Below are 15,228 nucleotides of genomic sequence, written 5' to 3' on the forward strand. Positions count from 1 at the left end.
ATCACTAGTTCGATTATCGATCGTATTTCACCACCGATGGCGCTGCGTTAATTTCTTTTTTTACTTTTCTGTCGCCAACAATTTTGCCTACCGTTATCGTCATTTACGTATCTGTGTGTCATAATAAAATATTGTCTTGTTTAATTAAATTGTCGATATATTCCTACTGTAACCTACAATCCACAATCCAATAAATATGTCTGACCCACTAAGAAATCAATCAATGAGTGCAGTATTTATACATCACACTTGCACACAGTATAAGAATACAGGAAAAAAAAGAGATAGTTCATTTTTTATATAAATTAAGATTTTAGTATCATTTGTTAGAGTTTAAAGAAAGCTATAAAACAGTAGTATAATAAGAAGAAGAATCTATGACGCTGCAAAAAAAATGAAGGATTAAAAAATCTTGAACTTAAGAAACCTCATCAATAATGATATTACTTCAATAAAAAATTGATTAATAATTCATTAATAAAGATTGACAAAAAGATTAATCAACAGAACATTTAATTTAAACTCATTCTAAGAAAAAATAACACTGAATTATGGATCTTGTGGTTGCATCATATTTCACAAACTTTATTTCACGAATATTAAACAATTTATTTTCCACGACTCTGATTGCTCTTTCCTTGGACACTTCAATTACCAAGCAAATTCAATATATTAGACTTTGATACATCATAAAATGCGTAAGCATCTGCAGTTTAATTATCAATATAATTTACCTTGAAGAAGCCAATAAATATAATGAAATAACATTTGAAAAATTATGTAAAGAAGATAATACTCACGATTGACATGATTAATGTAGTATGCACCAACGTGTTTGTCGTAAGCTTCCTCCCAGCCAAGTGGAAGCTCGTTTCCAATGCAATCTGCAAATGTTTGAGGTTTTGTAAACCTGTAATTAGAAGAAAAAACCAATAAGAAACATTATCCATAAAACGTTTTCTTAAATTGCTATTTCTTTTGTTTCATTAGTATAATGTTACATCATATGTTCAAGGATGGCAAATACATTTAGAGCCTCTAAATGACTAAAAGTTAATTTTTTAATCTTTTTAAAATAGATAGTATATACAATAATTTTGTGTACCTATATGCTGTCATTGATTATTGATATTTTTAGATTTTAAAAGTTTTGAACTTTAGGAATTTGGAATTTTAAAATCCCTCTTTTTAAATCTTTAAATCCTTATAACCTTAAAATTTCATATTCATATACAGATTTCTGTATTTCTATTTTTAAATCTGTATATTTAAAAAATTCACATATACCTAAATCTTGTATTTCCAAATCCCAAAATGACCTACATTCATATTTTAGTAAAATGTTTCAACATTTTTATTTCACTTTGATCAACTTTATTTTCCGTTTACCAAATCACAATTTTACAATTTAAATAACGTTGCTAATAGAAATGTGAAGAAATTGTTTCTTTACGAGTATTTTAACAAATGATAACCATTTGTATTACTCTCGAGCAGAGGTTTGTAATTATCTCCACGGTCTCTCAATGGCAGTGAAACGAAGGAACACTAACAGCCATTACGTAATCTTGAAAGATTTCGAAGGTTTCGAGAGGAATTTACGAAGACGAACACCAGCCTTGGTACGAAAGAAGAGTTTAGCATTGAAGGATCGATTTCTTAATTCGAGACGCAGCGAGTGCCACTAAATTCTGCCAATTTCTGATCACTACTGAGCATCAATAACTAAAAGATAGTACATATAAAATCTTCCCGCCATTTTGCAGAGACATATTTGTATAAAACAAATAAATACTAGTTACAATAAAATATTACAAATATTATTTGGCAGCAAAATTTCCGAAATTAATTTTCAAACAAATGAATTAATAATTAAATTAATAACTTCCGTATTAGTTATTCGAAATAAAATGTGTCAAGACTGATTTCAACATATTTTACTATTAATTTTGATGCTATTCAAAAATGGCTGATGTTGCTTCACCGGTAAAATTGTAAACGACAAACAGGTAAGGACAATATTGATGTTTGAAAATTTGCTATGGCCTAATTCGATCATATTTTCATATCGTATATACGGGTATGCGCAACAACGAGATTGTATCTTGCATACAAAATAACCTGACCTCCGCAGGCCAGCGACCAACTGGAGTTTATCGTGACGAAAGTGAAATGGAATCGGTAATCGACACAGAAGAATGCGAATACCAACGAGTAGGTACAAGCACAATGAAAATGTTCAATTGCTACCTATTTCTTGATTGCTTTCGCAATCTTTAATTCCTGTAGTCAACATAAAAGTAACAAGTAATTCACTCATTCCTCTTTAGGTGAAATTAATTTGAATTGTTTATTTATTGCTGAAATTCCAAAATAAGTTTTGATGTTAAATAATTCTTTATCTGAAAATCACATTAAAGTCCATTTTCTTTTTAGATTTAATTAATTTTTATCTATAGAGCTACGGATGCATAAATATACAAATATAAAAATTTAAGAATCCTGATGTATAGAAATCTAGGATATAGGGATTTATGGATCTTATGATGCAAGGATCTAGAAATATGCAGCTGCAGGTGTATATGGATCTTCAGATGCAAGAATCTAGGAGTGTTCAGATCTAACGATATAAGAATACATGGATTCAGAAATATATTAGTACAAATAAATTGAAAGACTAATATTATTAACGTACATTATAATGAAACAAGCTGTAGTTCATTTGAAGGTGTAACATTTTTATTTTATCCTAATACCGTACAGTAGACATTTGACCTGTATGAAACTTTCATTTCTAACAAGTCACATTTCAATGAACTTTCTCTATATGTTCAGAAAATACTAATTAATGTCTTATATTCCTCTTACAATTCTTTTCAAGTAACTAGTTTTATCGTGTTTTCTTGACTTTTAAATCATATTTTATTACATTATAGTTAATTAACTTAGCTTATGAGATATTTACCCCATAACATTAAAGACAGGTCTAACAAGAGTTGTTAACAACATTTCTAACAGCATACAAGAGGTAACAGTGTAAATTTGGAAGTTTTGATGAAATATATTTATAGCCCAAATTGATAATATGTGGTTCATGAGATATTAAATTGATTTTTTATACTAAAATATTGCTCTTAGTATAAAATGCATTGTTTAAATCACTAAATTTTTTAATAAATTGAAACTAAATGATTGTTCAAGAGTATATAGCTATTAAGCGACCTTCTAAAAAATATAAGATTGTTAGTACGTCTAACTCATAAATGTATACATGTATCTTTATCACTCTGTATGGGAATGATCTATCTTAAAACATTAAAATGACTTACTTATTTTAAACAATACTTGTATAAAGTATTTTATAACTTTAAAAATATAAACAAAGAAAATAATATTTACACGTTAACCAAGTATAAAAAACTGAAGTAAATATGTATCAGTTTAAAGATAATAATAACCATATACTTTCAAGAAGGCCCCCCAGAAGTTATATAACATCACAACAATAATATTTCAACCTATTATTTGAATTTATAACCATATTAATGGCATTCAGAGTTTCCTTTCCGGATTAATTTACTGAATTAAATTCATAGCGTTGGTCGTCACTGACCCCTATGATAGTGGCGGATACCATGAACCAATCATGTGTCCATCCACATTAAAGAATTCCATGAACGACCCCTTAATTTCTTTTCCGTCGCGTGATTCACGTTTTTAATGTGCCCTTGGCCTTACCCCGCGTTGTTGTCCTACAATATCAAACAGGGAGGAGGCGGAGGAGGGTCAAGAACGTACATCATGACGGAGGAGAAATAACGTCAACAGTGCCAGTGGTGCGAGAGGGGAAATAGGGGAAGGAGAGACAGTATTGAAGGATGAAGAGGGTAACGGAGGATCAACCGAGGACAAATTAAATAATGAAAATATACATATATACACTTGTACACTGATAAAACTGTGATACTATACTATATATTATAGTAAAATTTACTAAAATGTAACAAGTATATTACTAAAAGTATATATAATTTTATATATTAGAACATTAATGAAATTGTGTGATCTAAAGCAAAAGATAAGAAAATGTAATATTTTCCATATACATTAGTGTAATTAAGTAGGTGGAGACAAAAGACAAGCATCTGCTCTACTTATTACAATTATTGAAATAGCTACAATTATATTGCAATACATAGTAGTGTTTTTCTTAAAAATAAGAAAAATGTAAATTTGGTAATTTTAGTAATAACTGGTAATTATTTAGTAAAAATTACTAAATAAATTTTAGTAATTTAGTAATTACTAAATAAATTTTAATAATAAATTTCTAGATTTCTATATTTCAAGATACCGAAATTTCAAGATGGTAATTCCCTAGGCTTAAATTCCCTAAATCTAAAAAACCCTAGAATCTAACCCATGTCCCTTAGTAACTCTACATCCTAGTATATCAAAATACCAAGAAATTTAAATAATATTCTCTCACAGTTTTAAAATAACTCCACCATAAAATCATAGATCTTATTCAACTGCAATTTCAGAATTTTAAAAATACTAATGCCGCTTGAAGAAGGTTGTAAATTGTCTTATCTATGGACTTATAGAACTCGGAAAATTAGCGTCGATCGTATCTCAACAACCCGGTAACGTGTCATTGAAACAATACGGAGTCTCACGTTACACCAACTATTAGCAACCATATTAGTAATTGTTGCTAATATTACACCATCAACAGATACCACTTATTAGAAGTTTCATATGCTACGTTTGTAGTACGTTCACCTTATTTTCCTAGACCTCTTCCTGGAAGGAAGCTGAGAAACGATGTTTACCGAGGGAAACAGAAAACGAAATGTAAATTGCAATTGCTGTGTGAGCTTTAATTATACCCGACGCGTTGTGAAATACGCAAACATCGTTAACGTTTAAATGCTACGTTACCGTAGCATCCGTATAAAGTGAACCTTTCGCAAATATCTAATCAATGAAGTTAAAAATAATTCAATAAGTATTTTATTCCAAGTTTTTTAATACGGGTCACAACTTAGGGGTCATCGATTTCATTCAAACTTTGTACAATTACGGAGACTACCAAAAGTAATGATACTGCAAAGCCGTATTGAGCAACACTCAAAAATAAGAGAGAAATTTACGTTCGAAGTTCTTGTAATTCGTATTCCAATATGGCGGAGTTTCAATGAAACGTGTACCGCAGAGGTCTCCTTGCCAGTATAAAAACTTCAAAATTGTCTTCTGATATCTGATTGTCACCTTGCGTTAATTACTTTTTTCAAATTAGTGTGTACACAGTGAAACGAAATTACTGGAAACCCGATCCACGATGATTTACGAACACGTATGATTTTCGTGGAATGTTTCCGACGTGTCTCGAGGTTATCAAACATAATGCAGTATAAACTGCATAAAACACTCAAAGCACATATTTCGTAGACAATTTTATGACATTCGTTCGTCTGTTTGCCGAGACGCACGCAGGGTATACACGGCACTCGTCAAAATGTTTAGTCGCGCAGTCATTTTCGAGATGAATTTTAATTACGGTCTTATAGAGGCCAATCTTTATGATTGACATTGTTAGGTTGAAAATTAAATTACCTTTTGTATTTGAGAATTGCTTATCAAAATTTAACCAATTTATTTGTTTACGCAGGCTGGCTCGAATGGGTGACATATCGATTGTATGTTGGCGCGGGATTTTCAAATGTTGATTTGGTGAAAACATGACAGTTGATATATTTACTGATGGTAAAACTGTCGAGATGCATAACATTGTTTCTACTTTAAATAGAGACTTTATTTGCGTTACATTTGTTTATCGTTTACGCGAAAAGAATAATAAACAATAAAACTAAATATATTTGTATAACATACAAGGGATTCCAATAAAATAAATACACACATAAGTATCAATATTAAATTCCAAGATGGTAACAAAAACATTAAATGGTTTTGACATTGATTTTGTTCATTTTGAGTATTTGTTATTTTAAAATAATCAACATAATTGTAAATTAATATGATTGATTTATTTAATTATATGTATAATGAAGTATATATTTTAATTACACATTTTGTATATTATGATTAAAATTAAATGAATAATAAGGTATAATAAATACTTTTTTGTAATAATTAAAATAATTGTTACAAATAGCTTCAATGATTTTAACGAATTAATATTTTGATCATATTCGTAGTAATTTTTTAATTTTTTAATAGAACCGTTTAAGTTACTATGAAACAAACTTATGAAAATTAGACAAGTTTAATTACCAGCCAGGTATTTTGAATTTAGTTTAAATATGCAATTAATAATAACAAAATAATGTTCACTAGTTCCTATGAAATTTGAAAGTGAATTCTAAAGTGCAAGGTGTTGATGTATTTATGTAACACCATGATTAAAATAGATATGCAAAAGTAATAGTTGTTTTAGATCAAATTAGTGTTAGTATTATGAAATATTATTAAAGTAATAGTAATTCTTTATTTGCATTTATTTGCCCAAATGTAATTATAATATGGCGAACAGAAAAATATTGATTTAATTTCTGTTGCAACAAATTTATTATTTTAAAGTAAATATTCCATTTGAAATCATAAATTTTTAAATGTAAACATTTAGATATTCTTTAATTTTCAAATTTTCAAATATATTATTACAAATTTAAATATATTAATAATTTTAATTTGAAATTTTTTAAATTTAAAATCTTACAATTTGGAACTTCAAGATTTGAAAACTTATAAAAATGTAAAGACAGGAATTTCAGAATGTGAGAATTATAAATAACTTTTGTTGTGGAATGTGCTGATTAAATTTTAATAAACAATCATAAGAATGGCAGGTAATTTCTTGGAATGTTTAAATGAGACGATCGTGACGTGTACTGTAAATTATTTTCCGTGTACATATTTGTTATCGTGATAACGCGTTAAATTCGTAATAATTCGGTACTAATTCTACCCAAAATACCACTTTCTACGTGTACGACAAAACATTACAAGAAATACCGATGCACAACGGTTAACCTACAACACATTCGTATAACTGCGTAATATAACACATTTTATGAATTTCTAAATTCTAAACTTTTCCACTGGCACCACTATCACCATTTCAATTATTTAGATAGAAAAATGAATAAACATTCTCTTCTCTCAAAGACGATATTAGTTTTGAAGTTTGTAAAACACTGATGGCTTACGCCGTTAAAAAAGTAATATGTAGATGGACCACACCATTAAATCGCTAGCTTTTCATCTTTTCAAATTATTACAAGTCACATTCAAAAACAAAGTAAAATTATATGAAAAACACGTCCCAAATTTTTAAATAAATATATCTGAATATTAAAATGAATACATATACAGTAAATGCCGAAAATAAATTATTAATGTAACTTGTTAGGTTATGAAATAATATCTACGATAAACACAATACCTTGCACATGAAGCATAAAACGGAACACATTACCCACACCATTCAAACTTTTCTTTCAAAACATTCCTTCGATAGCCTTACATCATTCCTCGCGTTTTCTAAAATTTTTTGTTTTCCGTCGTCTGTTTGCTCACCTTCGAAGGAAACGTTCAGACTGACTGTCTGCTGTTCGAAGGTTGTTTGACGCATTGTGAAAAAATTTAACCATTGTTCGAATCTACCGACCGCATTTATGTAACGGTCATTAATCAAATTAAAATTTGTCGACTATATCGAAAGCTGCCAACCGGTGCATTATAATTGTGAGGAAATTCGAAGAAACAGTTTGTCTTCTGAAATAAATCAGACAATCTAACCTAATTGATATAACCTCACGGCTGACCTACCCTAATATAAATGTGATGAAATCTATTTCAAATTAAATCAACGTCGACCTCGTTAAATCTTGATTTAACTTTAATTTAAAATTATATTAATATTAAAAGCGACATAAAATTACATCGAGTTAGTAAGATTACATCTAAAATAATTTTCTGAAATCTGATTTTACCTGCACGCAATTTGAACGGATTATACTTAACGTAACCTAACCTCGAACTAATTCGATTCTGAGCTACCTTTTAACCGACAAACCAAATCTACACTAAACGCTAATTTAATACAGATGTGACCAGTCATTAATTTTGGTTACATCAAACTAACCTTGTCACAATATTAATTAGTTTCTAGACTAAAAAAATCCCTAGATTCACATGTTTATAGGCTCCGATATTCCCAGATACTAAAATAATAAATTTTACAATATCTCTAAAATCATAATTTTCTAGAAACTGATATCCTTAGATTTGGATACTCTTGGGAAAAATCCCTAGACTCCCCAGTTTCTAAGGTCCAATCTCTAGGCTACAGTATTCCTAGATTTCCATTTCTACACACCAATATTCCTAGATCATCAAATTTCTAGAATCTCTACTCCCTAGATGGCAATATACCTAGATACCCAAATAACTATTATCCCAAATTATTAGATTTTAAAATATTTGTTCACTGCCTCAAAATTTCTAGATCTTCAAATTTTTAATACGACTAAAAATTATTAAGGCTCTAAAAAATCTGCCAAAACAGTGAGATGTTTTGCTTTTTAATTACCATATTTTCTCTGGGGAAGGTAGATTTGCTCTCGACTGCGCATATGTAGATACACTTTCTCTACGTACACGTAATCCGATTCAGTTACAGTTTGCAGAGGACAAATCTACTGGAAAGCAGGTGCGACTATTTATTTGGCGGCTAGGCGAGTCACACACGGCCCTGAACGTAACGTCGACGGAGAACAAACAAGCACCCATGCGTGGGCATACGGATCGCGTAGGTGTCCCTCTTCGACTACCTCGCTTTGCCCCAAGGGCATTACTCGTGCATCACGGAACGCGTGTCGATATCGTTCACGATTTCGTGCTTTTACTTGTCTCGAGGTGTCAAACTACTTCGCGAGACTGACATTTAATTTCGAACTCCCGTGCGCGCGCAGCGAGATGAGCTCGAGAGAGAGACGAGTCTACTTTTCCTGTTTTTTGAACCGAGCGGAGTGAATGACTGATGTAAACAATTGTTCGCTACTGCCGAAAGTATGTATACGGAATATGCTTTTTTATTTAGCGAATCGCGGTCTTCTTTTGGTATTTTATTAAGACGTAATATTTTGATATATTGTGCAATGAATATGTTTGAATATATTGATATTTGTTAGTTGTTTAATACGGTGAATTGTTTAGAGGTTATTAGAACGATTGTCATTATAGAGACATTTTAATCAGAGGCACGAAATAATAATGATTAGTGCCGCCATTTTCCTGCATCATACCGCGAAATTTAATTTGATTTTAACTAAATGACACAACATACAAACTACACTTTAATAATGATATATTAATAAAGTTTATAAATGAATTATAAATATTAATAAATTTTATAGAGGAATTTTGAACGTGAATAACAATATACTATTTGTCAATGAAGTACTCAATATATTTTGACAAATGAAACATTCTCATATATGACAGCGGATCAAACAAATATTATTTATAAATAATAAACATGTAAATATTAAATAACTAAAAAAATGTTTAAATAATAAAATGGGAATATGTTGTTATTTACACACTTTATTTTTAATATTAATTATTAATTCTATAATCGTCATTCAAACATGATCATAGATATTAAAAACGAACGACTAGTTCATTACAGAAATGGAAAAAAGATAGAATATAATTGTGCGTTAAGTTTCGTATCTTCTTAAACGAGAGTAAAAGTGAAAATAAACGGAAAAAAATATATAGACTGTACCCGGTCAGAAGTATTTCCGGTGCTTAATGAGTTAAGAACTCGCTCAATGAGTTAATGGGTAGTTGCTTCAAATTTTACACACGATCACTGAGCACCGCTTATAATAATATATTAAACGCATGGTGCGCACTGTTAAAAAATATTTATTTTAATTTAGTTATCATACGCGTTAGCATTAAAATAAAGTAATAAATATATTTTGTAAACGTAATCTCTGCCAGATACGTTATCATGATTTTTATACAAATTGAATAAATTAATTAAAATTATTTTTACTGATTCACCTAAAATCAAAATTACTAGTAAGTTCCAAAAGATCCTAAGCCCGAAATTCCCTATGCACTGATATCCTTAGATAAAAAATCCATGTGTCTCCAAATTCTCTATATTCTCAAATTCTGGATTAAAAATTCCCTAAATCTCAATATCTCTATATTTCACTAGTTTCACATTCAAAAAATCACTAGAAAATTTCTGTGTCATAAGTTTATGACATCTTAATATCCCTATGATTAAATAACTCAAAACTTCTAAAATCCCTAGACTCTCTCTAGAACCAGAAATTCCCCGGATTCTCAATCGCGTCTCAAAATTCCCTATATCTTTCTAAAATTCACAAATTTCATAAATTGTCGGGCGAGTCTAAAAATTCCCTGGATTTCTCTAGCATTGACAAAATCCTAGATTTCGCTCGAACTAAAAAATTCCCTAGATTTCCGAAGGGGTTTAAAATTCCCTAGATTTCCCCTGCACTCACAAATTCTCTAGATTCTCGAACGTGTTTAAGAATTCCCTACATTCCTCAGAACTCACAAATTCCCTAGATTCTCGAACGTGTCTAAAAATTCCCTAAATTTCTCTAGAATCCATAAATTTCCTAGGCTCCCAAAACCCATTAACTGAATGACCCTGAATCTCAAAATCCCTATGCTTCAAATTCCCTAGATTCCAAAACCGTTAAATCTCAAAATTCCCAAATTCCCTATATCCCTAGATTCGAAAATATCTATGCTTCCAAATACCTTATATCTCAATATCCCCACAGTTCGAATTCACTAATTCTCATATATCTGAATATTTCTAAACCAACAAACTCCCTATTAAAAAAATTCTACAGATCCAATTCCTTGCAAATTCCCTAAATCCCAACATTCCCAGATCCCGAAATCCCTAGATCGCATTAGTCGTCAATTTTCTAGATTTCATTATTCTATAATCTGTATATTCGTAAATTTCTGTATCCCTATAATCCCAGTTATCATAAGAAAATATTGAAAATATCGAACACGTAGCTATGATTTGATTGATAGTTTCAATGTTAATTACGAGTTCTTGTGCATCGCGTTACGTACGCTGTTCAAATATGCAGAAACAAATTCAAAGTATTTAATTACGACAGCCGCAGAAGAAAGATATATCACGATCGGTCACGTACATACTGGTTAAGCGTATGAAACGTGATTGCAAATGATAGCTGAAAATATTTCTAACGACATAATGACTGTTTGCGTGGACGGAGATGCCCGACTAACCGGAGCTTTAGTTCGAGCGTAAAAAGAAAAATTCCGAGAAGAAAATAATGGCGTGTATGTCAGCTTACAGGAATCTTCGTTTGCCTTCGTTCTCTCGGTGCGAGGATGTGTCACGGCCTAGGAATGTCTCGAATTTCCAAGTTTGGGAACACTCCTGTCTTGTAATTCGTGCCATGGCTTTGGTCACGCACGTGTATACGCAATATCACGCTGTCCGCGCCCCTCGCTGTTATTTCGTTCGAATAAAAACCGATACACGAAGTGAATTTAATCGTAAAAATAAAAAATCAATGGACACTCGCTTCACTGTACAACCAACAGAACACACGACTTTTGTATAATTTTATAAAATCGAATTTTCACTTACGAATGTCAATAAAATAATGATTAACAGTGTTAATGTTAATGCAGGACATACTTTTGAAAGAATGTTCATCTTCAAATTTTTTCAACTAGTCAATTGCCGGGAACGTGCTCGATCAGACGTAACAACACGTGCCTGTAAAAGCTGACGGCAAATTAACATTTTTTTCAACTCGTAACATTGCATAATATGATGCAGGAACGAATGTCGGTTCTTTTTTTCACGAGCATTCATGTTAGCCTTCGAATCGAGAAAGAAACTCGTAGCCAACGTTATAGTAATGTTGAACTACGCGAAACAGGCGTATAACGTGCAAAAAAGAGCTTCATAATGCAAATACAATTAGATAAACTATCCGATAGAGCAGTTTTTATGTGGAATATGCTGTAAATATGCTGAATTAGAAAATATACTATGACACTTATATTTTATTAAGTATAATACGAATGATAAATTTTTTATTTTATTAATAAAACAGTTTATAAGATATTACTTATATAATTCTGTTTTCATTATTTTATTTTTAAATTGTTATTAAATAACGTCTGTCTGTAATAAGTATTTAAAAATATTTTTTGAAATAAATATTTTTATACAGTAAAATAATTTACTACATAAAAAGTAGCTAAATGAAAATAATTAGTGAATTCATATATCCACCATGAGGCACAGAAAATGTATCATTATGGCCGATAAATGATTGAGCTACAGTGTAATTTTATTGAGTATACATTCGAGCACAGTACTTTACAAGTTGAACACAGTATCATGGAAAATATTTATTCCTTACCATCTGCAAGAGATTAAAACTATTTTTTCTTGTAAATTATGCAACGATGGATCAAACAAGAATTGTAATTTCAATCGAAAGGCATGCGAGCAGGAAACAGGAAAAGGCGCGCGTATGCGCGCGCACACGCATGCGCGGTAGCGAAAGAATTTTCCTAAACACAGATGTCGAGCAGATGCCACACGTTGCAATATGTGCTACCATGGGAAAATACGTACGTGGCCGAAGAGAACTCGCGTTCCCAAAAAGAAATAACGTCGACGAGCTTAGGTGATTCGAGGAACGAAATTTTGAGATTTCGAGGAACGAAAATCGGCACACGGAACAAGTATATACGGCTGTTGTTCGTGTGCCAAATGTGCAAACAAAAACAAAAGCGAACGCAAGTCGAGTAATCTGCGCTCGAATCGCAGGGCGATAACTCGAACGAGAAATGCAAAAATCTATAGTGCGATCGATATCTAAGGTGTGTTCAAATGTCTATGGTATTTATCCTCTACTATCAATATACTAACTTTTGTGTGCTGTGAATTATACTATTTTGTCAGGTATTATTTATATCCTCTCTTTTTAATTTTAGATGTGTTCCTTTTTATTCAGGACTTCAATCGATTAATATGTAAGCATACAGATATATATATTAACCGTGTTCTTCATAAAATATGGCTACCATGATTTAGGTTAAAATTAACACATATGTTATTCTAATTCGAAAGCTGTTTTTAATGACATATGAATAAAACTAGCGATTACTTATATAATCAGTCATCTAATCACCCAGCAATATAGTTCATTATTTAATTTACAATTTGCAAGATTGTAAATTTCATGCATTAAAAATAAAATATCTACAATACAATTCATAAAAGGTATGTATCAGTTATAATGCAAGGGGATTGCAAAAATTAATTAAAAATTTAAAGATCAATGATGCCTTTTGTAATAAGTGATCAATGAAGGTATTAAAAAATATTTAATTTTGTTACAGGAATTTAGAATGAATAGTATTGAACTGACTAAAGTGATGTGTCGTTTTTGTCAGCATTCATTCAATTTATGTGTCAACACTTTTCCTTCAACAAATGCATGTATAGCTTACATTTTAAAGTATCTTATTAAGAAGAAGCATTGCCAAGTGTAACGAAGTTATTCATCTGTTATAAATGATTAAGAATGGAAGATACAAAGGTTAAATTTGGCAATATATTATATAATTTTCATAAAGAACGTTGTTTAAACTCGAAAAAGACACGTATAGTATACAGAGAGGCTACAGTAAATGACTGCAAGTGACAGTTTTGGTTTGGGATATTTTGTGTTGAAAATATTTTCATGAATAGTATTCTAGAAGAGCAAGCATAGTTACATATGTTCAGTGATTAAATGAAAATCTTGATCAATAACAACTTTCTTTAAAGATTGAAAAAATAAATAATACGTTAATTTTAATTACATATGTTAGATTTATAATGGAATATCTGCTTAAAAAACGACAAAACTTTTTGGCCAGTCGAATAGTTTTATTTTCGCGTTCGGCCGTGGTCACCAGATTTCTCGAGTTTTTCATCGACAGCGCGGCGGCCCTGGCGACTGGAATGCGGGCGCGGCGAGTCCTCGATATATGAATATACGCATACACGTAGTAGATACACACGTTCGACGAGAAGCTTAAGGGGCGCTCACACGAATGCGACGTAACGTCAGAAATATTTTACATTCCCGTCTGTACACATATCGTACGCTTAATCGTAAAAATGCACGCGTTAATTCGAGACAAAACAAAGTAAACTAAATAAAGATTCATACATGAAAATTTTATGCATTCCAGAAGCGTACGTGTGTATGTCCTTAGGCTCTAAGCACGTGTACACGTGCATACGAAGGCATATACATAGGAAAATGGCGTACCTGTCTCTAGGATCGATCCACGTTGTTTTTCTTGTGTTGTGATCGATGAAATACACTTTTCCATCAAAGTCTCGCGCGACGTCCCACCCTTCCGGAAGCGGTATCTCCCCATTCCGTCTCCTTGGCATATTTCACTGCGCTCTAAATCCATCCAAAACTCTCTATCACCGACCAGTCGACAGGCACATATTTGTGCGCGCGAGCACACACTCTTCGTGCCACATACACGCTGTATCGATACAAGAAAGAAAAGAAAGATAGTAGACGTAAGAGAGACAAAGAGGAATGTATTATATCGGAGTTGGTAAAGAGAAGGCACGCGATAGTAATACACACTGATATATCGTGGAATGGAGATAGAAAGGATGTGTTACATGCTACGGAACACACACGCGCACACGCATACATACCGCGTGCGTGTCGACAGAGAAAGAGATAGAAAGAGAGAGAGAGAGCGCACGTGCATACGGTTACACGCATACACGTGTAGTGTACCAAGTGTACAGCGCGGAGCAAATCTGACTTCTCTAAAGGAAAATCGGGGAAAACACGATGTGCTTTGAAGATGGGGTTTGAACGAATGAAGTCAATTCCACAATTTACTAAACCTTACATTTGGAAATTTAACCATTTGTCCATTTGAAAATTTTTGACTTTGGAGGTTTGGAAATTTGAGAATATCGAAACTTGGAAATTTAAGAATTTGAAAATTTAGAATTTAAGAAATTTGGAAATTTAAGATTTCTGAATATAGGAATTTTAAGATTTTATAATTTACAAAGGGAATGTATAAATTTAGAGTTTAAGAATTTGAGAA

The 15,228-nt window shown here is 31.5% G+C and overlaps 1 protein-coding gene and 2 long non-coding RNA genes across 7 annotated transcripts in view; 2 read left to right on the forward strand and 1 right to left on the reverse strand.

Annotated features, from left to right (window-relative positions):
* kibra (WW and C2 domain containing protein kibra) overlaps positions 1–15,228 on the reverse strand; it is a 68,609-nt gene that overhangs the window by 51,669 nt on the left and 1,712 nt on the right. Inside the window, exons 2-3 of one of the 5 annotated variants that reach the window (XM_012294167.2) lie at positions 14,412–14,552; positions 801–910 (exon numbers count right to left, since the gene is read on the reverse strand). In XM_012294167.2, the coding sequence (XP_012149557.2) occupies positions 801–910; positions 14,412–14,539 (238 nt within the window). In that variant the 5' untranslated portion in view covers positions 14,540–14,552. Of the gene's footprint in view, positions 1–800; positions 911–1,105; positions 1,135–7,549; positions 7,570–11,417; positions 11,540–14,411; positions 14,641–15,228 lie in introns of those variants that run through there. The other 4 variants (XM_012294166.2, XM_012294170.2, XM_076534579.1 and 1 more) reach the window with 4 other exon arrangements.
* Positions 1,272–4,344, forward strand: LOC143265022 (uncharacterized). Its single transcript, XR_013039065.1, has 3 exons — positions 1,272–2,009; positions 2,135–2,307; positions 2,437–4,344. It is a non-coding gene; the product is annotated as an uncharacterized LOC143265022 (long non-coding RNA).
* Positions 12,374–14,333, forward strand: LOC105663664 (uncharacterized). Its single transcript, XR_001097110.2, has 3 exons — positions 12,374–12,969; positions 13,084–13,372; positions 13,492–14,333. It is a non-coding gene; the product is annotated as an uncharacterized LOC105663664 (long non-coding RNA).

The sequence above is a fragment of the Megachile rotundata genome, chromosome 8 (assembly GCF_050947335.1).
Source record: "Megachile rotundata isolate GNS110a chromosome 8, iyMegRotu1, whole genome shotgun sequence".
NCBI classification, from domain to species: domain Eukaryota; kingdom Metazoa; phylum Arthropoda; class Insecta; order Hymenoptera; family Megachilidae; genus Megachile; species Megachile rotundata.